General features: G+C 33.9%; 2 protein-coding genes across 9 annotated transcripts in view; one reads left to right on the forward strand and one right to left on the reverse strand.

The window, feature by feature from the left end:
• Positions 1 to 6,392, reverse strand: part of Schip1 (Schwannomin interacting protein 1) — a 35,380-nt gene extending 28,988 nt beyond the window's left edge. For 3 of the 8 annotated variants that reach the window (XM_069117865.1, XM_069117861.1, XM_069117858.1), the window contains exons 1-3: positions 6,048 to 6,390; positions 5,804 to 5,968; positions 142 to 213 (exon numbers count right to left, since the gene is read on the reverse strand). In XM_069117865.1, the coding sequence (XP_068973966.1) occupies positions 142 to 213; positions 5,804 to 5,823 (92 nt within the window). In that variant the 5' untranslated portion in view covers positions 5,824 to 5,968; positions 6,048 to 6,390. Of the gene's footprint in view, positions 1 to 141; positions 214 to 448; positions 468 to 528; positions 642 to 5,803; positions 5,969 to 6,047 lie in introns of those variants that run through there. The other 5 variants (XM_069117860.1, XM_069117866.1, XM_069117862.1 and 2 more) reach the window with 5 other exon arrangements.
• A 1,603-nt stretch (positions 6,393 to 7,995) lies between these two features.
• On the forward strand, positions 7,996 to 14,437 carry LOC138182233 (odorant receptor 13a-like). The gene is made up of 9 exons (XM_069117867.1): positions 7,996 to 8,111; positions 10,445 to 10,567; positions 10,854 to 10,971; positions 11,045 to 11,306; positions 11,369 to 11,533; positions 13,669 to 13,759; positions 13,841 to 13,977; positions 14,056 to 14,188; positions 14,265 to 14,437. The coding sequence occupies exons 1-9, from the start codon at positions 8,067 to 8,069 to the stop codon at positions 14,313 to 14,315; spliced, it is 1,125 nt and encodes a 374-aa protein (XP_068973968.1). The 5' UTR covers positions 7,996 to 8,066; the 3' UTR covers positions 14,316 to 14,437.
• The last annotated feature ends 12,736 nt before the right edge of the window (positions 14,438 to 27,173 follow it).

Below are 27,173 nucleotides of genomic sequence, written 5' to 3' on the forward strand. Positions count from 1 at the left end.
CGATCACGATCACGATTACAATGAGGATCACGATGACGACCACGGTGACGAAACGAAATTGTGCGATTACGGAACGGTGAAGACGGATCACGAACATCGACTAACCCGGTTTTGACTCAACGAATTTGCAGTTGCACTTACTTGTTGTTCAATCCTCCAGGATGCAGCGGTATCGAGACGACAGCCTCCTTGAGCCGCATATCGAATCCTCGTCTGAAAACACAGTTCCAAGAGAGACTGGTTGGTTAATCAGGTGGATTGAAAGGATTCTTTCTGCTTTTGCACGATAAAACACGATAAAACACGATAAAACACGATAAAGCACACACACACACACACACACACGCACGCGTGCACGCATGCACGCACATGGTCGCGATATCCATCAATCCCACGGAATCATTTCATTTCACTGTCGGAGCGAAAGAAGAAAAACGCTGGATCGAACCTATTGTAAAATGACCAATAACTCTTCTCTTTCCTCTCTATCAGTCCGAGGGTTCTAAGGAAAGGAGGAATGGGACTTACCGACCGCCATGTTGAAGTCGTGCGCAAGGGTGCTCGCGTTTCCCGTGGTTTATCGACTCGCAACCAACACCCTCGTTTGCTCTCCTTTCACTCTCCTACCACTCTCGTCGCTATTCTACCTTGTCTCTTTTTCGCCCACTATATCCCTACCTTCTTCCCTCTGCTCCGTCTTTCTCTCCCGACTTTCTATATCTCTCTCCCTCCCTCTCTCCCTCATCACTCACTCTCTCTCTCTCTCTCTCTCTCTCTCTCTCTCCCTCTTCCTCACTCTCTGTCTCTTTCTCTTTCTCTTTCTCTTTCTGTGCTTTCTCTTCCTATGCAACATGTATTTTGAACGATTCTTTATCATTTTTATCGTCATTTTTCTTCACCATTCCGATTTCTCGACTAGTCAAAAGTTGCTGTTCTTTTTCCGAAGTTTTACTAGTATCGCAGAAATTTAGATTACACGAGGATATCCTTTATATTTGGTTAGGTTGTACTTTCGAAAGGAATATGTTTGAAAGGTTTGGCAGGCATAGTGGAAAACGTTTAATCGATCGCTGCTTCCATCACGCTTTCGGCTCGAGAGATGCATTTGCTCGGGTTTCTCTGAGAACCTGATTTCAATCGCATGATTTTAAAATATGGTGTTTAAAAGCGAATAATTTTGGTATAATTAAAAAGATCGTTTTAGTGCAGATAGCGAATATTACATTGTCTGTTTGAGTGAAAATATTTGTCATATGTTAATTTCTTTGATATTTTCATAAGTACGAATTTTTAAATGTCACTGAAATTCTTTTTTTAGCAAATAAACCTTTGGTTTTGCACAAGTCCCCAGTCTTTAGTTACATAGAAAGTTATTTGCGTTGTTAAGCGTTACATATTTCATTTAGTACTCTATGATTAAAATCTTTTTGTTGGAATTTTATCTCGAAACACTTTATGTATACGGAATGCTTGCAATGTACACTATTTCATTAATTCTATAATATATTCTGTAATATATTCTGCAACATATTTTTATTGTATCATTTCAATGTTAAACTTGCCTACAAGATACACTAAAATATTTTAATTCTTCATCTGTTGCCTTTTCCTTTTTTATATTTTCAACAAGTTAATGAATGAAACGTAAGAAAAACTGATATGCTTGAGTTTACATTTAGTTTACATTACATTTCTAAATAACGCAATAGAAACAATTTTCATAATTTTTCTAAAACGTCTTCTCCTTATTAGCAATAAATATCGGATATCTCAGATGAAGCAGCAGTAAAATAAACAGAAATAACAGAATTATATCATAAATTTTTATTTCAATTATTTTCTATTTCTTTTATTTTATCCTAAAGACCTTTAATACTTTTACATCGATAGAAGATTTGAAATCGGCTTACATACGAATGAATACATATAAACAACATAAATAAATAAACGATTTACATATTTTGTTCGCTTATTTTAAATAAATCTTGCTTTTCTACGATATTCCACGATCTCGTCAATGTATATCAAGCAATTTTCCTTTCTGCAGTGTTTATCGTTTGTAAAAGGCCCGTAACCAACAATGGATTATCTTACGCAAGTATGTATGGGTTTTACTAGCCTTGTATTTTATTTCTGTTATTCCACGCCTACTTATTTCTTATGGCTTCTGTTTTCTCATCCGTTTACCTCAATTCTCAAAGCACTTCAAGGAGGTAATTAACGGAACAATTCACAGAGAATTTCTTGACCTGCCCCCTTACTCGAATCTCATGCAATGTAGCCTATCCTATAATTAAAGCGATTCATATCTAAATATTTCAGCTATGTCTATATATTTTTCTTTATGATAACAACGTATTTTTTGTCAAGGGAGAAAACGCAAGGTACTGGATAGAAAATAGGAATCTCACCGAATACTAATCACAGTACTAGTAATTTTACTAATTTTCCATCAATAATAATTGAAAGATAACTAACAGACATCTAGCAATTACTTACTAAGACTTTAATTTTTGGAAATATCGACGAATTTAATTCAGGAAGAAAGTAAAAATAAAGATCACTCAGCGTACTAATAATAGTACGTAATTCTGCCAATTTGATAATAATAATAGTAAAATACGCCAATTAAATATTAAGTTTACAGATTTTCGAAAACCATTGAGAGTTTCATTACAATATCTATTACGATAATTACCATCATTTTTTAGAAGATTACAGTATACAATCAGTACAAGGTAGAATGAACATGCGTCGTCTGGTCGAATAAGATCTATTATCAATAGGTTAGTTAACGTTTAAGCGAAAATAAAAAGAGATATTGCCTTCGGTTTTCTTCATTGGAACGAAATTAACAAACTGAGCTTTATAAAATTTTGCCTTAGAATTAGTGTAAATTTGCGAAAAACAATTTTTTTACATTTTCTCTAGCATACTGTATTTTATAATTCAAATAATCTATATTACATAGTGTAATAGTGTAACAATTATTCGTTTTACGTAAAGCTCGGATGTTCGTTGAATAATAAGAAGAAAAGAGAGTCCACGATGAAAGAGAATGAGAGCTGCATATTGCATATGCACTGTGAACTATGAAGCACCGGACTATTTTTCTGAGAAAAAGAAGATTCGTATACCTTCCTCTCTCCTCTCTACTATCCCTATCTCGTTTTCTCCTGCAAGCCCTTTAACTTTTAACTGTCTCCGCTTGGGTTGCGTGCTATACATTATGTACATCGTAGATACAGGAACGCATCGATCGACCGTGTCCTTTCTACCCTTCCTGGTAGTGAGTTTCGCTTAAGGCCACGTGCTGCAATCGTGGCATGGATATTAGAGAAGTGTTCGCTCAACAGCTGGAATGATTGGATAAGCACGTGAAAAAGGCGGCGCGGGACAAACCGCAAGTTTTTTGAATGAGGATGAAACAATATAATAATAATAATATGTCTGCTTATAATATAACAAGCTTTCTTCGTTTGAGTAACTGACGAGGATTTTGAATATAATGCAAGCCCTTCGTATACTATAGAACCATTTAGATGTTGTTCCACTGATAGCAGGAGGAGGGAGGCGGATAAACGGGTAGGATTGATGGTGAAATATACAGGGATGATAAAAATTGTTATTTCATTCCTTCGAAATGAACCTAATGGTGTGTAAAGTTAGTTGGTTAAACAAGGATTGTAAAAATTCTCGTTCCTTCTATTTATTTTAATATCGGAAGGAAAATATTTAATATAAGAGGAAAATTAGTGTTTGGAAATAGATTTGAAACAAGCACCAAAAATAATAATTGTCTATTTTCTACATTTTTATGAAAAAGGGTTGATTTTTGTTTAAATGGAAACTGTTGATCATTAAATCTTGAAGAGATTTATCAAAAAGTTGATCGATTAAAAAATATCAATTTTTAAGCGTTTCAATTACGAATACTCTACTAAATGAACAAAACCTTTTTGAACAAATGTACGAAAAAAATTCTTTTTCTATCATTTATTTCCGATTAATTTATTCACATACGTAGAATCGCCATACCGACTAAGTATCGCGTACCGACTAAGCCATAATTATCGAGATAATTCAAAAAATAAAAGAATATATAGCTACTCCTTTAATATTGTAAAGTATAAAAGATTTAACATATTCTATATACATATATTTTCATAACATTGAGTAACGTTATATCTTATTTGATATTGTAAATCAAAAAATATTTGATGCAATATAATGTTTATAATACGTTTTTTTAAATATTTTTCTCAAAAATCAAACACTTTAATGCGGCAAGGATGATGTTACTCGCTCCAAGTTTCATACTATAATACATATGTGATACCAGACTTCGCGGTACCATCGTATCATATAACGCACGACACACTTCTGGCTATAGCCAGAGGTCACAGATTCTATTCTTTTGTTGAATCACCGCGGAGATTGATAACGATTTCATTTAAATATCAATACTTGCATCTATACTATATCGATGTAGGAACATGTGATGTGGCAAAGCGAGGAGGAGAGGCCTTACGAAATCGGAATTTACGTAATCGGACGTTCGATCAAAGAGCCGAGAACACTCATCGCCAACATACCATCTTGACTTTCCATTGTTATTGTTCCCATTTATTGGGCTTGGAGAACTCTACGCCTACTTTACAACATTCAGCTGTCATACATTGACATTGGCCATCGAATGATTAAACTTACAAGTACATCTTTTGTTTCTTTCTACGATATTTTCATTATCCGATTAATAATTTCCCACTAACGGTTTGCAATGTAGTGCAAACTCTTTTTCTCAACTGCTTTTCTAGATGACTCATCCATCCTCATTTGTCTTCTTCGTTAGTCAACTTCTTTTTTTCTCGTCACTACCTCGTGTAGTCGTAGATGTCTTTATCCCGGACGAGCCCGTATATATACGTAGAATGGGGTTTCGGAAGAGGAACCAGAGATACTGTCTTTCAAGCTTAGGTAGAATAATTTATAAATTAAAAAGAAAAAAAGAAAAAAAGAAAAAAATTATTAGACCGAATGTAGGGCAATACAAGTGTTGTCCTCGCGTGTCATAACTATATGTATAACCGTCTTCGTTTCTTTTCATCAATTGTGCGCCGTTTTTTCTTTGCTTCTCACATATCCAGGCATGCACATACATACACACATCGTTCTGGTTTACATGCATTCATATTCATACATTGCACCATATTCTTATACGCATGTAAACTGTACGTACGTGAAGCAATTGCAAAAAAACATATTCGAATATTTAGAATTTAATTTTTCCAAATTACATACTATGTACGTTATCTTGCTGAAAAGTGAAACGAGCGAAACCTTTGCTTTTGTGGTTGTATTCACAAAAGTAACTAATAATTATCAGAATGATCTGTAATTTTAACAAAAATATCAAAGTCCCTTAAATTATCAATACAATAAGTAAACTGTTAAAGCAAAATAAAAATTCTACACGGGCACTAATTATAAATATTCACGAGAAAAAGACATTAGTACTTACTTTCTGTAACCGTGAATATTATTCAATCAATTACTGATATGATAAATATTCTCTATATAGTAGAATAAACTACAAGCAAATTCAATATTTTCCGCGTAAGCGTGAGTTCATTTAATCATCTTAACTTAAAAACATAAACATTAACTACCCATCTCGCAATCCAACAATTCCTAAACACTTGTAATCTAAAATTATCTCACATAATCTAAATTATCTCTTATTACCGCTTCTACATATCGTATCTTGTATTTCGTTAAATCGGACATGCAACGAACGACTCACTCGTCTCTCGTACGTTGCATAGTTCCCAACCGACAAACTCCTTTCGTAAAATCCACCTTTTAGAAATTCCACCAAGCTCCTTTCCCAAACAGTAGCACGAAAACGCGTCTTTCAGCGTCCTTGCGTCACGCGACTCGCCTTTCCTCCATATTGTCACGTACGACTCTGTGTGGACTCCATGGTTACCCAGTTCACATGTATACGAGCATCCTGAACGTGTCATATTAAACTTTTTTTTACTTACATGCCTTTTCACTAGTAATCAGCAGTTATTCCTTAGCGTTTCCTAGCTATGATCGAACCGAGTCCTTAGCTTTCACGATGCCCTCGATGATAATGTCGCTGCCCTCGCATTCCACGATCGAGTCCACCAGAATCACGATAGAAGAGACGCGGGTGTTATCATAAAATTATTATTTTCTTTCGGATAATTCTGAAGCGAAAATGCCGATTTCAAGTCCTGTTCTTCGTTGTTTCCACGTCCACTGAGAGCCACGCAGCGATTACGCAAAATATTTTTGATGCACGCGCGAACAACGAGAGGAAACTGTGAGAGACGGTGTTGGCGTTCGATTTCTCTCTCCCTCTCTGCTGCTCGTCGCCTCATTCTCAACCCCCGATCAGGCTAGTGCATGCGCGTGGGCGGCGTCGGGGTTGCTGACGCCACCGTTCGAGGTAAACGAGAGTTTGTTTTCAAGTAGCTCGATATCGAACAAGACAAACTTCTTCGTTCACGCATTTTACTGTTAGTAGTACCGAAAGGTAGGACAAACTGTGTATTAACACAGCTTTACGTCAATCGTGTAAAAGTATACTTACATACAATTAGAAACCTCCTAACTCGTGAACAGGAGAATTATTGTTAACCACAGTTCTGATTGGGGGAATAGGAACTAATAACTCTTACAGACAGGTTGTTTACAAATAAAATAATATTTATATTCGTGCGAATCGTGTTTGAAATCGTATAGCATTATAGAGTTTTCGTATTAAATCTTATAGAAACACACAAGATTATACAAGATTAAATATATAAGGTATGTATGTATGTATCTAGTGGCGAAATGTTGAGTGCTGTGAGAGTTATGGGGAGTACAGCAGAGCGAAGTACACCGGACAACCTATAGTGGTGCTTCGTACTAAAGCTGCAATATGGCCGCGATCAAGTCGTCTCATGCGGTTTCACGGAGTCTCGTATTCATAATATCTATACATATCGGTGGTCGAATATCGTGCATGACCACGATAACTTGTGGCTGCAACCTGTAACACGGCCCCTCGTCTTCAACCAGAGAGGAAATAAGAGTGCTCGCTATATGTTGCTCACGCTCATTGTTCTGGTTGTTTCCCGACTAGTACTGCCCCCACCCCCTCCCCCACCCTCATCTGCGAAATGCTGGAAGCAACTTTACGCTAACATATCCAAGAACCTATTTAATTTCATCGTTCACTAATAAATACTCGTCTGTGGTTTCACGCTGCAAGAACCTATATGTAATTGTACTGTCCTACAGAAAAGTTCATACGTGCTTTTCTATCCGAGATAGGCAAGTATAAAAGTAACAAAATCGCACAATAATCAAACTACGTTGCCTTAAAAAGAGAAATTAATTGTATACTATATTTACTTTTAGAGAAGAAACGAAAACCTCTCCTTTCGAACGGTAATGAATCAAGAGAGCGATGCAATAATTTTAATATATTCTCAATACACAAAAGTTTTTCTTAGGTTTAATATGAAATTTAATTTCTTCGCGGTTATGTTTTATTATAAAAAAACCTAGATTTCATTTTAATAGTAGTTTTACTAGTTGACGGACAGTAAATACTGTTTTACATGCCCGTTCGTTTACGGTAATGATAAAAGCAGAAGAACAAATTGACCGTAGATAAGAATCGACGTAACGATAGATTTCTGATCCACAACATTTATCCATCTTACTTTCATCGCTGACCTAATGACGTAAAATTTATTAATTCTATGAATTTTGATCCAACATTTAAAATTGGTAAGATTATACATATCAAGATTGGTAACCTATCACAGAGGTGCTTAATTGATCGTGCACGAGCAACACCTGTCCTTCCGAGGTGTTCCCGAGGTATCCAGCGACTGTCTTTTTGTTTATATATTGAACATTAAAGCAACGGCACGAGACAAAAAAAGAAAAAAAAAAAAAAAAGAAAAGCATACCTGATTAAGTCTTTCAACCATTTTTGGGAATCTCCGTGAGTCTAAATCTTGACATTTCGTTGATCGAGGATGGTTGCTTTCGTCTGTAACAAAACAAACGTTGCCAAAAGCGTGGTTAGTGTTGCAAATATTTAGCATTCAGCGGGAAAAATTTCGTCAAGCAGCATAGTCATTTGGTTGGAGTGCTTGAACGTGGCAAATTTTATCATTATTTTTCTCACTGTCATACGATTGATTGGCACTTGACAAACTATTCTGCATAACCCCATTAGTGGAAAAGCACGAGCAATGCGATAACTTACCACCAATGGATGCGGCATCCGCCTGCTCGGTGATGTGATCGGACGCGTTACAATATTAATTCTTCATTATTAAATTGTTGATATAATCGTTGAAAATCAAGTTACCTAGGAATCATCTCTGCACGTAGTGGTCTTCCATTATTCCCCACTGGATTCCGACATGTTTCACGAGCTTATTTGCAGCTCCCTGCTGTTTCTTCATTAACGCGCTATTTATAATACTTTCTCATTGTAAACTCATTGTAAACTTAAGTCATGTGAACAGTCGATTTAATAATTACCAAAACTTTGACATCACTTTTCAGGAGAACGGTTGAGTTGCAGTCCGTGGTTCATGTTACAAAGTTGGTTTTCGCCACGAGTAGAACACGAGGCAAGCAAAAAAGTCTGACTTTTTGACCTTGACTTTCAAGGACAATTTTGACAAGACTTTTTCTTTAGTCAAACATTCACCGAATCGAAAATATAGAATCACGCTGTGATGATCATTACCAACAATATTTATATACCCTGTACAAATAAGCTAATAAATTTCGCGTTGACCTTACCAAATTGACAATGTTGATTCCGACAAATATTTAAATCCTGTAACGATGCACTGTTACGTGACAATTCATTGTGATCCTCGCATATGGTATTGTTGTTACGCCTTAACTGTTTTGTTTGCATTCACAACATAGGATATTACATTTATCGATATATTTCAGATTGTATAGTAGCTAAATCCTATTACAAAATTTCGACAATTTTTACGTACTTATCTAATTTAATTGGAAATATTACATCGTTTAAACAGTGGATTTCCTTTTTACTATCACAAACACGCAGTGCAAATTTATAGTCAAACAGTTGTGCTTTAAGATGATTTGGCATGGAATATATCAAATTTATCGAACCATAGACGAAACTATAATAAAATTCTATCGTGTATTTTTGTAATTTCATCCTATATCATTACAGACTTTTGTTTTAATAGAATCAATCTAGTTATATGTAATTATAAAAATTAATTCGTTTCTCTCCTATTCAATTACCTCGGCCGTAAGCAGAACGAAGATCGGGATTAAAACAACACTTTGCCTTGACAGTTTCGGCAGAGTACTCTGAAATGGCCATACTCCAACGAATGACAAAAGACGCTTGTTCAATCGAAAGGCTGGCTGCTCGAAGAAATCCATGCCGATTATCATCGCATTTCATTCATTGCTCCGACTTACATACAACGTATGTCGTAGACTAGTGTAAAAACGAATCAATAAAACTTGCACGAAGGCAATTGACGATAATTTGCTTGTTGAATTATTAACGGGCCAGTTAATTATTTAAATAGCCGAAACAGTTCATCGTTCTGTATTCATTAAATGCGAGAGACAAGATTTTCACGTCTACCTATCCCACAAGGTTCCCTCCAGTTTCTATTCCTTTCATGTCAGATATATTCGCAAAATGATAGCTAATTAAAGAAGATTGTTGTTTCATCGTCCCTTCTTTCTTTCTTTTCGTCATTATACGGAGAACATTGTACTTAATAAGCGAAACGACCGACTGCTATCATATTAAATGAGTGACTGAAACCAACCTATAGGAAAATGATCGCCTGCAGTAAAACGATTTTCATTTTAGAATGAAATAAACCCTTCGTGCGGACGGTGTCTTTAATCTTCTTGATGTGTAAAGCTAACAGTGTGACGTGTGAATTAATTTTATTTTTATGCGATTTTTTGATTGGAATATATAGCATTTCTTTCATATAATATACTTTCTTCTTTTCTCTTTACATCGCAATAAACGTTGTGCAATTGTAATTATAAACAAGCGGAGAGGTTATTCGAGGTCATCTAATTGAAATTGTTCTTTTTGAAGTACAGTAATTCCCGAATAAGTGATCATAAAACGAGTTTGCTAATGATCATTCAACCAAGTTAAGATACGTGGATCTTGTACGATCGGTGAATGACAGTTCAAAGAGATAATTTCAAGCGTTTAGTGAATTATTTATACTCGTATGTTAATGAGAATTTACATCTTTTATAGAAGAATGTAATAATTTGGCATGGAATAGAATTTTGTAACATTTCTCAAGTAATCAAACACTTTTATTTACGTATTTTTCTAATTTTATATCGTATATATTGATCTTTCCAGATTAGAGGATTGTCCAATGCATGGAGTGTCAACTACGGTTTAGCCATCGAATGCATGCCACCGATCATAGCACTCTTCCTTTCAATGTCGATGTATCTCAACGCAATTTTTAACACAAAAAAGGTACTACATGCATTTATTTCGTTTAACAAAGTAATATTTATTAAGGATCGAGCGCGATTTGTTAATTTAATTAACGGGTTCTATCTGAATCGTTGCATAGAGAATAATTTTCACAAGATGAAAGCAACTTGTTTATCGTTGCAATTAACATTTACACACGACGATGAAAACACGAAGAAAACTTTCGAAGATATATTTGCGAATTCCTACATTCTAGAGAATCTAGAAGAAACTTTTCTTTCTTAATTTCCATTAAATGATGTTTCTCCTATTCTTCTTTCAACAGATGAGGGATGTACTCTTATTAATTAAAAATAACCATAATTACTATGCGAATCGTCCAGAAAAGCTGATTCTTCGATATTATGACGTACAAGGAAGAAAAATTACACTTTATTATGCCTGTAAGTGTCTGAGATCTCGAACATTTTTCACAGTTATTTAAAAGGGTAACAAATTTTCTTATTCCCATCTTAGTATACGTTTACACAACAGTGGTGGCTTACATAACGATACCAGCAATATCGCTGCTAATTGATTTCATTATACCCTCGAATCATTCAGAAGAGAAAAGCTTTCCAATTGAACTCGATTATGGCGTGGACACACAACGATATTTTTATTATCTGTTCATACATTCATACATGACAATAGCCATGATTGCCAATTTAATTGCTTCTTGTGATACTACGTACATGCTATACGCTCAACATGGCTGTGCTTTGTTCGCAATTGTGAGGTAAAGTTTACATATATCTCTATTATGTTTAAAATTCTGATGTGAAAAAGAAATTTTTCTAGCTACGAATTGAGAACTGTGCACATTTTGGATGCGAGTAGTTTGATAAATTTAAAGGATCATCGTTTATTCGAAAACTACAAAAATATCGAATTATTGCCGGAAGATGAGAAGAAAATTTGTACGAAACTGTTTCTTTGTATAAAAGAATATCAAAATGCAATAAGGTCGGTAGGCATAGTGTACGGTAGGATGGACTTGTATTCTCCCGTTATCAAAGTTTTTTGAGACAATCCTTGTACTACTGGATGAAAAAGTGATTTGTACAAAATTTTAAATCGACCAGACAACGGGAGATGGTACCATATCGATTTTGCAACAAATTTCTTTATTTTTGTGACTATTTTTTCCACGTCGTAGTATATATAGTAAGTATACATGTTCATCTTATCGTTGAATTTGTCTTCTTACGCTCTGTAACAATATTTATTATTATTATTTGTTTGTACTTTAGGCTCAAAGCCTAATACACAACGAGGGGTTGTTGCATTCTTATTCCTAGTTAGTTATATTATATTGCTATTTTATTATACTACTTTAACTCTCTCTCTCTCTCTCTCTCTCTCAATAATTAATATGTAATATCTAGTACAGCGTATACGATACAATGATATATACATACAGTACGTACATACAGCTATATTCACATTTATGGCTGTATATAAAAGTATCTTTTCTCATATATTAAGCTTTATTACAGATCCAAGTGCGGTCTTCTCATCTTTATCGTTGGTTGCACGTAATTAAAAATGTTTTTTGCCTCTTCTCTGTTCTCGATACTTAGTACCTGTCGGAAGTCTTTTCTCTCTTCTCCTCTGTATATCATATCGTTGATATTGGGGACATATCGAGATACGTTATATCGTTGCTATACCGCGGAACTAAAGCTATTTGACAGTAATTGACAGCCGCAGTGTAGAATGCCAGAGCCAACGGACGAGCCCCGGGCGAATAGGAAAAGGACGATCTTCTCGGCGATATCGATCAGATATTCGAGGACAGGGAGTCACTTCTGATTCCGAGACCTGATAGAAAAATGGTCGCGTTCCGCTCTTCTACTACAAAGTAGTCGTGTAAATGATAATTCATTGTAGAAACGAATTCGTCAAGTGTTAAACCAAGCGTTAATAAAGTGAGTTGTGCCACGATCGCGCACAGCGATGTTTCAAATTGTTTCATGTTTCAAATTTCAAGGTTTCTTCCCTTCTCATGTTACACAGCTGGCATACTTGCGCGTCATTTATTTTTATTTTTTCCCCTTTCCCTTCTGATACTATACTACATTCATGCCTCCCAGCTAAGCATATTTGAACAATTGTCCTAATCCTGTATATTATTGGTAATACAAGGCCTAAATATTCTTCCCCGTTTGAATTTGTTAAACTCTTTATACATATATATTTATATATAGGACAGTATCTTGAGGCGAAAGCTTTATCTCTATCATCTAGGAATGTTTTGATTTCAATTTTGTTCCTTATATCGGCTATTCGATACCACCTCCTCTGATTCTTCTGGCTCTAATATTAGTGTACTTACTTGTAGTTCTACTAGTTTTTCGTCTAATATCGTGTACCAGTTGTACTTTCTGAAATTGCGTGAAACTGTAGAAAAGCCAAGTACCCTTCGATTTCAATGACTTTTGGATATGTACATAGAAGAGCTGAACTCGCTTAGCTTTCGTGATATTGGAGAAAAGGCGCCGGTACCGCTACACCGGTATTGCTGCCTACTACAGTTGTACGCTTGTCGCAACAAAAGAGGTCGGTATTAGTTACCGACCGCCAGCCGCTTATCTTCTGTTTATACACGAAGATCGGGCGAGCTTAACGACTCCGTGCAGAACGTACGCATGCAAGACTGTAAGAAACAGCTATTATAATTCATTTAAAAATGAATATCATCAATGTATTCGGTTTTAGGCTAGTTGTTTCCTCAATCTTGCCGTCGCGAGACTGCCGGCAACGTTTGCGTAAAAAGACAAAAAAAGAAAAAAAGATAAATTCAACGATATATCTGAGACACGTGACACATCATACTTACTTACGATGTACCGCAACGCGTAGAAACGAGTCACAAAAATAAACAAATTTTCAAAATCAACGTGACACGATTTGCCGTTCGATTCTAAATTTTTCATAGATTATGTATTCATCTAGTGGTACTATTCTAAGGGGTGTTTTGAAAAAAAGAACTCAAAATTAACTTTTGACAAATAAGTTGAGTAAGGTCCATCCTAGTGTACAGTCATACTGTTTGTTTCTTTCACGTCATACCGACAGATGGATTTTATTTTTCTTAGATACTGTAATCTTGTCGAATCATTGTTCGCCAAATCCATATTCGTTCAATTGTTCTTTAACGTTGTCTGCCTTAGCATTGCAGGAGTCGAAGCGAGTATTTGTACAACATTATATAATTAAATTAGAATATTCTTCTTTGATTCAAATCTATAAACGCTTCGCTATTTTTAGACTGTGATGAAACTAGGCAATGCAGCTGATACGATACGATTTGGATCATTTACATTCGCGCAAGTTGCTCACATATTCGTCCTCTGCCTTCCTGGGCAAAGATTATTGAATCACAGCGAAGAGGTGTACAACGCGGCGTAAGAATATCTCCTTTACTTTTCTGAAACGTTTGCACTCTTATATTTCAAGAGTTAATTGATGATTAATTCATCTAGATGCGAGGCTATGTGGTATATATTTCCTAAAAAGTGTCATAATTTATATAAATTTTTACTCGCAAGGACTTTAATATTTAGCAAAATCACAGCTTTCAAAGTAGCGACCATGTCAATGGAAACTTTTCTCGCGGTAAATACTTTCTATCGCGACTCATTTTATACGATGGTAAGATTATACATAATTTTATTGTAACACATACTTTCAGATTATTCAAACAGCAATGAGTTATTTTACCGTGTTGCTTTCAACTACATGAACTTTTAATGAAATTAAAAAGTAATATATTTTAGTTGCATATTTAATAAAGATCGTAGAGGTTTGACAGATAAAGAGATTGCTTTCGTTTTATTTCTGCGATAAATATAAGGATACGTTTTTAAAAAAACACCAATATTAGAAATAGAAAGTAAAACACGAAACAATTAAGTATTAAAGTAAAGGCAATACCAATGGTGCACGCACATTGAAACTCGCACTTTATCTTGACTTTGATCTCCTTCTTGGTTTTTCCCTTTTCCTCGTTGCGTTGCGGTGATTGAATTTTTGAATGCAAAGATTCGGTAAGTACAGATAAGTGTATATGCGCGTTGTTCCTCTCGAGGTACATACATATATGTAGCGACGGTTAGTGGATTTTACAGCATACTGCATGCTACGTGTACATCATGTAATCATAAACAATCTCGAATTATTAAATCGGCTTGACGATTTTTTCTCGTCTTCGAACATGCCAATAACCCTAGGCATTGCGTATGGGGCAGCTTTGCTTCCCTTGTTTATCCGAGCTATGATCAAATCAGGAGTAGTTGATCCCAGTATTCTAATTTGAATTTTTTTTCCACAAGTTTGCATAGAAAATGGTTGTCTCAACGAAAAATCCACGGAATCTATTTTAAGAATCCAGTCTAAGATCGTTTTAAAAAGAAGATTCGGCCGAAACTGTAGAAAGACTGACTAGGCTTCGATTTCGATGATATTTCGACATGTTGTAGAAATCAATATTTCAATCAACTTTTTCCTATACACATAAGGGGCGAAGTCGCATAAATTTCGTCGAGAAGTATTCGCGAAAAGTTACCAGTATCACTGCAGTGAATTCTACTTACAGTTGGGTAACATCCGTGGCAGCGTATGCATTAGTTGAGTCTAACTAAACTAAGTAAGACGACACTAAAATTATATGCAAGACAGAGAAGTAAGACGACATAGACGCAATAGCGTCGTAACAAAGGCAATACGTCGATTGGATCTTTTATACGATATTGAATTTATTCGAAAATATTAGAATAGTTTATTGGACAAAGTGATCGATCCGAATTCTACGTAGTTCATGACGGTGACTCGGCCATCTGACGAGCGCATGTTCCACTGTTGCGGAGTTTTTCGTTGGTCGGAACTGTGTAAGATATTTTGTGTATATGGAAATTTAACGCAAAGGTACGTTGATCGCAAATTGTGGTAAGTACAATGCGAAGAGTAATTCCAAATATCTCATGCCTAGTTATAGGTTATCATTATCGTTATAGGTTTGTTTTTCTTTGTATAAATTGCCCTGCGAGCATGGATGGACGATGCATCTGGAGAAATGGACTGTGACGAATAACGACGAGCAGCAAGAGGATTAACAAGAGGAAGAAGGAAAAGAGCGTTTAATCGCTGATAATGAGAAAATGTATTATTTCGTTGGTTGCGTGCGAGCGTGGGAGAAAAAGTGTGAAACGGGGAAAGGGCAGAAAGAAGTAGCTCGTAAATGTGTAAATTAGATGTGTAAATAAAAGCGTTTGGAAATGCGAAACGTTTTGCGTACAGCAGGTAATGATAAGAGCGTAAAAATATAGGGTGAAAAGACGAGGTGTGTAACAAAGATGCGTAAATAAAATAAACGCGTGCCTAACTTGAGTATGTGAAAGGTGCAGCGATATTGATTTCGCTGATATTGATTGATATTGATTGAATTTGTCAAAACATGGGTTAGTTTTGTTAGAAAATTGTAAAATATGTAAAAGGATTGCAGACGTTTGTTGCGTGAAAGTTGAAAGAAGTAAGAAAAGAAGGAAAACAGAGTATGAAATGATAATAGGTAATACGTAAGGCAATATAATTTTCCGGATAGCAAAAGAATGGATTCTTGTAGTCCAGTCTACAGAGTGGTTGGTAACTGGTGGTACAAGCGGAAAGGGGGTGATTCTACGCGAAAAAAAGTCGAAAATATAGAATAAAAATCTTTCTTTTTATTTTATTTTTTTTTTTTTTTTTTTTTAATTTTTCCATCGAGACAACGATCTACAGTGAGATCCGTTATAACGAGACGTGATAAAGTGCACGCGTACCGAGCGAAAATTCAAAGTCGAAATTTCTCGAAAACAAAGCCGCAAACGAAAAATTTTTCCCCATGGATCCCCGTGGGCGGATGTTCCCGGCGTTGATGTCCAGGTGACAGCCATCCGTATCTCCGATCCAGTCCGGAGCGTCCAGGACTCTGTATGGCTCGGCCACCACCGCTAGGGCCATCGTCCTCTCCAGGATGGTTTGAAAGAGCAGGTCTTGTGCCTGTCTTGACCGTCCCAGATTGGTCTGGAGGATGCGCATCTTCTTAATCCCCTAAGTTCATGGTTTCCATCGCTTCCTCCGCTCCAACCTCCTTGCTCACGGGTTTAGAGTCGGGAATTTCCTGCGGCGAGCCTTCCTTGTTACCGTTTCCTACCGCGAACTCATCGGTCGCGGGTTTGGTTCTGTATAAAGAAAAACTTCGAAACGAATTAATCGTCGTGCGCAATGTCTGTCGTGATCGTGAGGGATGTGAAACTTTCCAAAGAGTCTAATTAGTCGTCAATTGAAGTTGATCTTGAGTTGATAGGGCGAGCCTATAATTCAATGTTTCCTCTTGGCAAAACAAATTGTATTCTGATGTTGCTAGCGGGTCCAGCCGTTCATAAATGTTAATCGACGTTACGATCGAACCGACCGCGGGCCATCGTTCGATAAATCGAATTAAGATCGACCTGCAGATGCTTCGATGATATCCAAATATTTTTCAATAGCTTTTCCACTCTTTCAACTTCATTTTTTCCGATTAAAAATATAAAATCGTATACGAATGTACTCCCATTTCTCCCTTTTTATTAAAATATTATACTATTGCATCATTAAAATATTGAAACGTTAAAATATAAAATTTCTTTCATCGAGACATTAAAGTACAAACTGTTATCGTCCTTTTGTTAAGATTTCTTCGATTGAGAAAGAGATCTATCCAAGCACCTGTAACTTACTATTACAAAAAAATAAGCTAAAATTTGTCATATCAAGTTTAATCGTGCAAAAGCCCAATGATGTGTTTGCTTTCTAGCGATAAACTGTTTCAAACGAGTTCTCTCTATTATGGCTGGTACTGTAGAAATCCTTCGTCAAGGCACTCGTTAAATAAGAAGAAAATTCTGAAAGAACGAAAGTCTCCGTAGAGATTGGAGAAATGAAAAATCGAATAAAATCTGACTTTCCAACGAAAAATCATTTTTCGAACCTTTCTGCGATACTCGTCTTAGAATGAGAATGGAAACTAGTCAATTTGAGATGAAGATAAAGATGCGTCAGACTTTCGCCAGATTCGAGAATGGTCGTTACTCTTTCTCCGTCTTTCGTTTAATTTCTCAATGGCCTAATCGCAGCAAGCTGGAGTCCATACTGAACGTGTATCGTAGTTATTAATCGCGCCATGTGATTTGCCAGGAATAGCATGAAATAAATTTTTATTAAAAAAAAGACAAGCTACAATAGATCGAATCATTTTATACCTTTCTACGAAAATTCACACCCACGAAATCCCCGACAAGTTCACTCCTCTAATGATTAATTACTATTTTAGGAAAAAGATAGTTATCCGACGATGTTAAAAATCTGAGCATAATGGAGATGTACGTACAACAGATACTCACGGGAAAAATCAACGAGACTAATAATAAAATCAATGAATTAGAAAAATAAAAGAGCTATAGGCAAATATCTTATAATATACAGTGGCATAACCTGCAATTTATTATAAAATAATTGATCCGAGCAAAATTTATTATGAAAAAAGGTTGCTAAATATGATAGACACTTTCGAATACTAATCGAATAAAATCATTCAGTTAATTTTCATAGAATTTGATACTTCATCAAGCCTAATAAATCCTTTGATAGATCTAACGAAGAATATTATTCGCTACATAATTAATATCTGTATCACGTACATCGATGCAAGCGCTATTAAAGAAAAAAGAGCCATTTTATGTTACAGCTATAACGAGTAAATTTACTCGTTTAACTTGACAGGAATTAAAAAAGAACCTGACATTTAAGTAAGTATTAAATAAGAATTGTAAATATCGCATACACTGATGTAAGTGTTATTCAAGAAAAAAGAACATTTTATTTTTTACTTAGCACGACTAATTGAACGAAAATCGATAATATAATATAACGCTTAATATAAATTTTATCTGTCTGATTATTTAATAGCTTAACTTATTTCACAGTAACGTCATCGACTGCCCTTAGGCTCTTTTCCCTTTTTGTTCAAACTAATCGATAGTCGAAAACTAGTATCAAGGAGGTGCGAATTTAGTCTTAGTTTGTAGAAACTATTAAAATGATAAAAATGGATATCGTATTAAATCGTAAAAGATGCCAATTTACGATAAAAATTAAGAAATCGTTCAATTTGATTTTGTTACAATGGAAAAACCGCCTCCTGCTATGTCAAAAAATCGTTACCGTTTGATTAACAAACCGACGCCTTGTTAAGTTATATAAGGAACACGGAAGTCGCGCGCGAGCTCTTTTGTGCCTGAAATTCCGGAGAGTGAACATCGAAGAAGAACATAAATATCAGGTAAGTAAGAAAAAATATCAAACAACAACATTGTAACGAGTAATTTATAACGTCTAAACCATTAATTTACAACACTTAAGCTATTAATTTATAACATTCAAGCCATTAATTTATAACATTTAAGGAATTAATTTATAACGTCTAAACTATTAATTTACAACATTTAAACTATTCTTTTCTAACAATTTACTATTAATTTATTAACTAATTCAATGGATTAATTTATTAACATTTAAACTATTAATTTGAAACATATAAACTATTGTAGTATCGTGGTCAGATTGTCTAAGAAATATCGGCTGAACTATAAACAATTTTGCGAGAGAGCCTAAGTGCCGACAGGCCGAAAGGGTCGGGAAACTTCAATGGGCCAAGCGGCCCATCAATGTGTCGTCGGTCCTTCAGTCTAGTGATTCCGCGGAAAAAGGCGACGTGATCAGGATCGCGGACGGTTACGGAACACGTACGTGGTGGGGGTATGAGAAGAACAAAGGGATGCTTAAGGAAAAAAGGCAAGTTAATCGGCAGTCGTGAATTGATAGTCGAATTGTGAGGAGGTAGTTAGTTGCGAGTCGAGAGTTGAGCTGAGAGAGTTGAGTCGAGACAGAGTTGCCGAGTTGTCATGAGTTGTAAACTATTAGTTGTGAGTTATTAATTATCAATCTAATTGTCTTAGTTATATCGTATTACTACATTAAGTTCACGTTAAATAACCATCGTTTCCTGTTTAATCCACTGTAAGTAGATCCATCTATCAATAAATTTATCATATAGAATAGAAATCATTGGAAATCCTAATTTCTAATATTTCTGAATAAATAATCCTATACTATTAATTTACAATATTTAAAATATTAATTTATAACATTTAAACTATTAATTTGTAACATTTGGAACATTAATTTATAACATTTAAACTATTAACCCTTTGCGGACGGGGCCGCGTATCTTGTCAGGTTCAAAATAATGTTCGTCACCACTATTATTATTATCGAACATGTTCTTTCTGGAACTTTTAGGCATCGTGTATAAGGTATTGTAAAAAATATATAAAAAGCTTTGTGATTCATCTGGTAATGCCATTGAAAGATTGAAATTTGTTCTGACTCGACTATCATCCTGCATCGCAAGTTTACGTTAAACGGAAGATAAGTTTTTTGAAGATCTAAAATCTTCATAACATAATACTGTTTAGTTTATTATACCCATGCCCAAATACGCATAAGATTATCGCTCAGAAAAATAGAAGTACGCCAGCCATTTCTAAATAACTGTCCGGAACTGTGAACAGATTCAGGCAGCTATATGTCGACACGCGTCCGCAACGGTAAAAAGACTTGGGCAGCTATTTGCCGACACTCGTCCGCAAAAGGTAAATTTAATACATTTGGAACAATAATTTATAACTTTTAAACTACCCTTTGTACTCGACCGCCTTTTCGGTTGGTCGTAGCAGCAGCTCGAGACAATTTTGCGCGTATGTGACGAGTGTATTGTAGGTAATATAAAATGATTTTATATAAAAATTAATTTAAAAAGACATTATATTTTAATAATTCATATATATTTACATCTTTGAAAGTATAATTTTTTAATATTTTTTTGTATCTTTTTATTACGATAATTTATAAAACGTCTGCCATGATGCATCCTTGGCTTGTCGGGACAAGTATCGTAATAATAAGTTGTTTCGCGTCTTTCTCCTGCTTTGTTTCGGTAAGAACACACATAACAATACTTCTTTGTTCTTGTTAAAATTACATGGAGCTTTCCATTTAACCGAATTTCATCACAATTAGCAGTCGATGTCGAAGCTCGATCTCGTGGTTGTCCAATATCTCCTCTTAACTGGTCTACTAAAGTTTTTGTAAATCGCAGGTGGTTAAATGGCTTTTCGTTCTTTTGTCTTTTTTTTATAGAACATGTGAATTAATTAAACAAATTTCCAAATCCATTTTTTTAGACATTTTTACAACATTTAAGCCATTAATTTTCCTTTAAGCTGTTTATTTACAACATTCGAACATTTAATTTATAACGTTTGACCTATTGATTTGAAGCATTTAAAATAATAATTTACACCATTTAATACATTGAATTACAACGTTTGAGTTGTTAATTCAGGGCCTTTGAATCATTAATTTATAACATTTACGCTATTTATTTGTAACATTTATACCATTTATTTACGACATTTAAGAGGTACATTTGTGATATCTGCAAACCGTTTCTGTTTGGTCGACCGTTGGCATTTTGCCACGTGTATACCAACAGGTTTGCAAGGAACACATTTACTCTCGTGCTACGTCAGTTGTGTTTCAACCAGTGTACAATGCAGATCGAAGAATTAAACTTTTACGAATTAACTTATTAATTTATAACATTGCGGCTATTAATTTGTATCATTCAAAGTATTAATTTACAGTGTCTACCTATTCTTTTCTTACAATTTACCATTAATTTATAACCATTTAAACTATTAATTTATAACGTTTGACCTATTGATTTGAAGCATTTAAAATAATAATTTACACCATTTAATACATTGAATTACAACGTTTGAGTTGTTAATTCAGGGCCTTTGAATCATTAATTTATAACATTTACGCTACTTATTTGTAACATTTATACCATTTATTTACGACATTTAAGAGGTACATTTGTGATATCTGCAAACCGTTTCTGTTTGGTCGACCGTTGGCATTTTGCCACGTGTATACCAACAGGTTTGCAAGGAACACATTTACTCTCGTGCTACGTCAGTTGTGTTTCAACCAGTGTACAATGCAGATCGAAGAATTAAACTTTTACGAATTAACTTATTAATTTATAACATTGCGGCTATTAATTTGTATCATTCAAAGTATTAATTTACAGTGTCTACCTATTCTTTTCTTACAATTTACCATTAATTTATAACCATTTAAACTATTAATTTATAACGTTTGACCTATTGATTTGAAGCATTTAAAATAATAATTTACACCATTTAATACATTGAATTACAACGTTTGAGTTGTTAATTCAGGGCCTTTGAATCATTAATTTATAACATTTACGCTACTTATTTGTAACATTTATACCATTTATTTACGACATTTAAGAGGTACATTTGTGATATCTGCAAACCGTTTCTGTTTGGTCGACCGTTGGCATTTTGCCACGTGTATACCAACAGGTATGCAAGGAACACATTTACTCTCGTGCTACGTCAGTTGTGTTTCAACCAGTGTACAATGCAGATCGAAGAATTAAACTTTTACGAATTAACTTATTAATTTATAACATTGCGGCTATTAATTTGTATCATTCAAAGTATTAATTTACAGTGTCTACCTATTCTTTTCTTACAATTTACCATTAATTTATAACCATTTAAACTATTAATTTATAACGTTTGACCTATTGATTTGAAGCATTTAAAATAATAATTTACACCATTTAATACATTGAATTACAACGTTTGAGTTGTTAATTCAGGGCCTTTGAATCATTAATTTATAACATTTACGCTACTTATTTGTAACATTTATACCATTTATTTACGACATTTAAGAGGTACATTTGTGATATCTGCAAACCGTTTCTGTTTGGTCGACCGTTGGCATTTTGCCACGTGTATACCAACAGGTATGCAAGGAACACATTTACTCTCGTGCTACGTCAGTTGTGTTTCAACCAGTGTACAATGCAGATCGAAGAATTAAACTTTTACGAATTAACTTATTAATTTATAACATTGCGGCTATTAATTTGTATCATTCAAAGTATTAATTTACAGTGTCTACCTATTCTTTTCTTACAATTTACCATTAATTTATAACCATTTAAACTATTAATTTATAACGTTTGACCTATTGATTTGAAGCATTTAAAATAATAATTTACACCATTTAATACATTGAATTACAACGTTTGAGTTGTTAATTCAGGGCCTTTGAATCATTAATTTATAACATTTACGCTATTTATTTGTAACATTTATACCATTTATTTACGACATTTAAAAGGTACATTTGTGATATCTGCAAACCGTTTCTGTTTGATCGACCGTTGGCATTTTTCCACGTGTATACCAACAGGTATGCAAGGAACACATTTGCTCTCGTGCTACGTCAGTTGTGTTTCAACCAGTGTACGATGCAGATCGAAGAATTAAACTTTTACGAATTAACTTATTAATTTATAACATTGCGGCTATTAATTTGTATCATTCAAAGTATTAATTTACAGTGTCTACCTATTCTTTTCTTACAATTTACCATTAATTTATAACCATTTAAACTATTAATTTATAACGTTTGAACTATTGATTTGAAGCATTTAAAATAATAATTTACACCATTTAATACATTGAATTACAACGTTTGAGTTGTTAATTCAGGGCCTTTGAATCTTTAATTTATAACATTTACGCTATTTATTTGTAACATTTATACCATTTATTTACGACATTTAAAAGGTACATTTGTGATATCTGCAAACCGTTTCTGTTTGATCGACCGTTGGCATTTTGCCACGTGTATACCAACAGGTATGCAAGGAACACATTTACCCTCGTGCGATGTCAGTTGTGTTTCAACCAGTGTACAATGCAGATCGAAGAATTAAACTTTTACGAATTAACTTATTGTTTTATAACATTGCGGCTATTAATTTGTATCATTCAAAATATTAATTTACAGTGTCTACCTATTCTTTTCTTACTTTTTACCATTAATTTATAACCATTTAAACTATTAATTTATAACGATTGACCTATTGATTTGAAGCATTTAAAATAATAATTTACACCATTTAATACATTGAATTACAACGTTTGAGTTGTTAATTCAGGGCCTTTGAATCATTAATTTATAACATTTACGCTATTTATTTGTAACATTTATACCATTTATTTACGACATTTAAAAGGTACATTTGTGATATCTGCAAACCGTTTCTGTTTGATCGACCGTTGGCATTTTGCCACGTGTATACCAACAGGTATGCAAGGAACACATTTACCCTCGTGCGACGTCAGTTGTGTTTCAACCAGTGTACAATGCAGATCGAAGAATTAAACTTTTACGAATTAACTTATTAATTTATAACATTGCGGCTATTAATTTGTATCATTCAAAGTATTAATTTACAGTGTCTACCTATTCTTTTCTTACAATTTACCATTAATTTATAACCATTTAAACTATTAATTTATAACGTTTGACCTATTGATTTGAAGCATTTAAAATAATAATTTACACCATTTAATACATTGAATTACAACGTTTGAGTTGTTAATTCAGGGCCTTTGAATCATTAATTTATAACATTTACGCTACTTATTTGTAACATTTATACCATTTATTTACGACATTTAAGAGGTACATTTGTGATATCTGCAAACCGTTTCTGTTTGGTCGACCGTTGGCATTTTGCCACGTGTATACCAACAGGTTTGCAAGGAACACATTTACTCTCGTGCTACGTCAGTTGTGTTTCAACCAGTGTACAATGCAGATCGAAGAATTAAACTTTTACGAATTAACTTATTAATTTATAACATTGCGGCTATTAATTTGTATCATTCAAAGTATTAATTTACAGTGTCTACCTATTCTTTTCTTACAATTTACCATTAATTTATAACCATTTAAACTATTAATTTATAACGTTTGACCTATTGATTTGAAGCATTTAAAATAATAATTTACACCATTTAATACATTGAATTACAACGTTTGAGTTGTTAATTCAGGGCCTTTGAATCATTAATTTATAACATTTACGCTACTTATTTGTAACATTTATACCATTTATTTACGACATTTAAGAGGTACATTTGTGATATCTGCAAACCGTTTCTGTTTGGTCGACCGTTGGCATTTTGCCACGTGTATACCAACAGGTATGCAAGGAACACATTTACTCTCGTGCTACGTCAGTTGTGTTTCAACCAGTGTACAATGCAGATCGAAGAATTAAACTTTTACGAATTAACTTATTAATTTATAACATTGCGGCTATTAATTTGTATCATTCAAAGTATTAATTTACAGTGTCTACCTATTCTTTTCTTACAATTTACCATTAATTTATAACCATTTAAACTATTAATTTATAACGTTTGACCTATTGATTTGAAGCATTTAAAATAATAATTTACACCATTTAATACATTGAATTACAACGTTTGAGTTGTTAATTCAGGGCCTTTGAATCATTAATTTATAACATTTACGCTACTTATTTGTAACATTTATACCATTTATTTACGACATTTAAGAGGTACATTTGTGATATCTGCAAACCGTTTCTGTTTGGTCGACCGTTGGCATTTTGCCACGTGTATACCAACAGGTATGCAAGGAACACATTTACTCTCGTGCTACGTCAGTTGTGTTTCAACCAGTGTACAATGCAGATCGAAGAATTAAACTTTTACGAATTAACTTATTAATTTATAACATTGCGGCTATTAATTTGTATCATTCAAAGTATTAATTTACAGTGTCTACCTATTCTTTTCTTACAATTTACCATTAATTTATAACCATTTAAACTATTAATTTATAACGTTTGAACTATTGATTTGAAGCATTTAAAATAATAATTTACACCATTTAATACATTGAATTACAACGTTTGAGTTGTTAATTCAGGGCCTTTGAATCTTTAATTTATAACATTTACGCTATTTATTTGTAACATTTATACCATTTATTTACGACATTTAAAAGGTACATTTGTGATATCTGCAAACCGTTTCTGTTTGATCGACCGTTGGCATTTTTCCACGTGTATACCAACAGGTATGCAAGGAACACATTTGCTCTCGTGCTACGTCAGTTGTGTTTCAACCAGTGTACAATGCAGATCGAAGAATTAAACTTTTACGAATTAACTTATTAATTTATAACATTGCGGCTATTAATTTGTATCATTCAAAGTATTAATTTACAGTGTCTACCTATTCTTTTCTTACAATTTACCATTAATTTATAACCATTTAAACTATTAATTTATAACGTTTGAACTATTGATTTGAAGCATTTAAAATAATAATTTACACCATTTAATACATTGAATTACAACGTTTGAGTTGTTAATTCAGGGCCTTTGAATCTTTAATTTATAACATTTACGCTATTTATTTGTAACATTTATACCATTTATTTACGACATTTAAAAGGTACATTTGTGATATCTGCAAACCGTTTCTGTTTGATCGACCGTTGGCATTTTGCCACGTGTATACCAACAGGTATGCAAGGAACACATTTACCCTCGTGCGATGTCAGTTGTGTTTCAACCAGTGTACAATGCAGATCGAAGAATTAAACTTTTACGAATTAACTTATTGTTTTATAACATTGCGGCTATTAATTTGTATCATTCAAAATATTAATTTACAGTGTCTACCTATTCTTTTCTTACTTTTTACCATTAATTTATAACCATTTAAACTATTAATTTATAACGTTTGACCTATTGATTTGAAGCATTTAAAATAATAATTTACACCATTTAATACATTGAATTACAACGTTTGAGTTGTTAATTCAGGGCCTTTGAATCATTAATTTATAACATTTACGCTATTTATTTGTAACATTTATACCATTTATTTACGACATTTAAAAGGTACATTTGTGATATCTGCAAACCGTTTCTGTTTGATCGACCGTTGGCATTTTGCCACGTGTATACCAACAGGTATGCAAGGAACACATTTACCCTCGTGCGACGTCAGTTGTGTTTCAACCAGTGTACAATGCAGATCGAAGAATTAAACTTTTACGAATTAACTTATTAATTTATAACATTGCGGCTATTAATTTGTATCATTCAAAGTATTAATTTACAGTGTCTACCTATTCTTTTCTTACAATTTACCATTAATTTATAACCATTTAAACTATTAATTTATAACGTTTGACCTATTGATTTGAAGCATTTAAAATAATAATTTACACCATTTAATACATTGAATTACAACGTTTGATTTGTTAATTCAGGGCCTTTGAATCATTAATTTATAACATTTACGCTACTTATTTGTAACATTTATACCATTTATTTACGACATTTAAGAGGTACATTTGTGATATCTGCAAACCGTTTCTGTTTGGTCGACCGTTGGCATTTTGCCACGTGTATACCAACAGGTTTGCAAGGAACACATTTACTCTCGTGCTACGTCAGTTGTGTTTCAACCAGTGTACAATGCAGATCGAAGAATTAAACTTTTACGAATTA

This window comes from Bombus flavifrons, chromosome 8 (assembly GCF_040668555.2).
Source record: "Bombus flavifrons isolate JBK064 chromosome 8, iyBomFlav1_principal, whole genome shotgun sequence".
Taxonomy (NCBI): Eukaryota; Metazoa; Arthropoda; class Insecta; order Hymenoptera; family Apidae; genus Bombus; species Bombus flavifrons.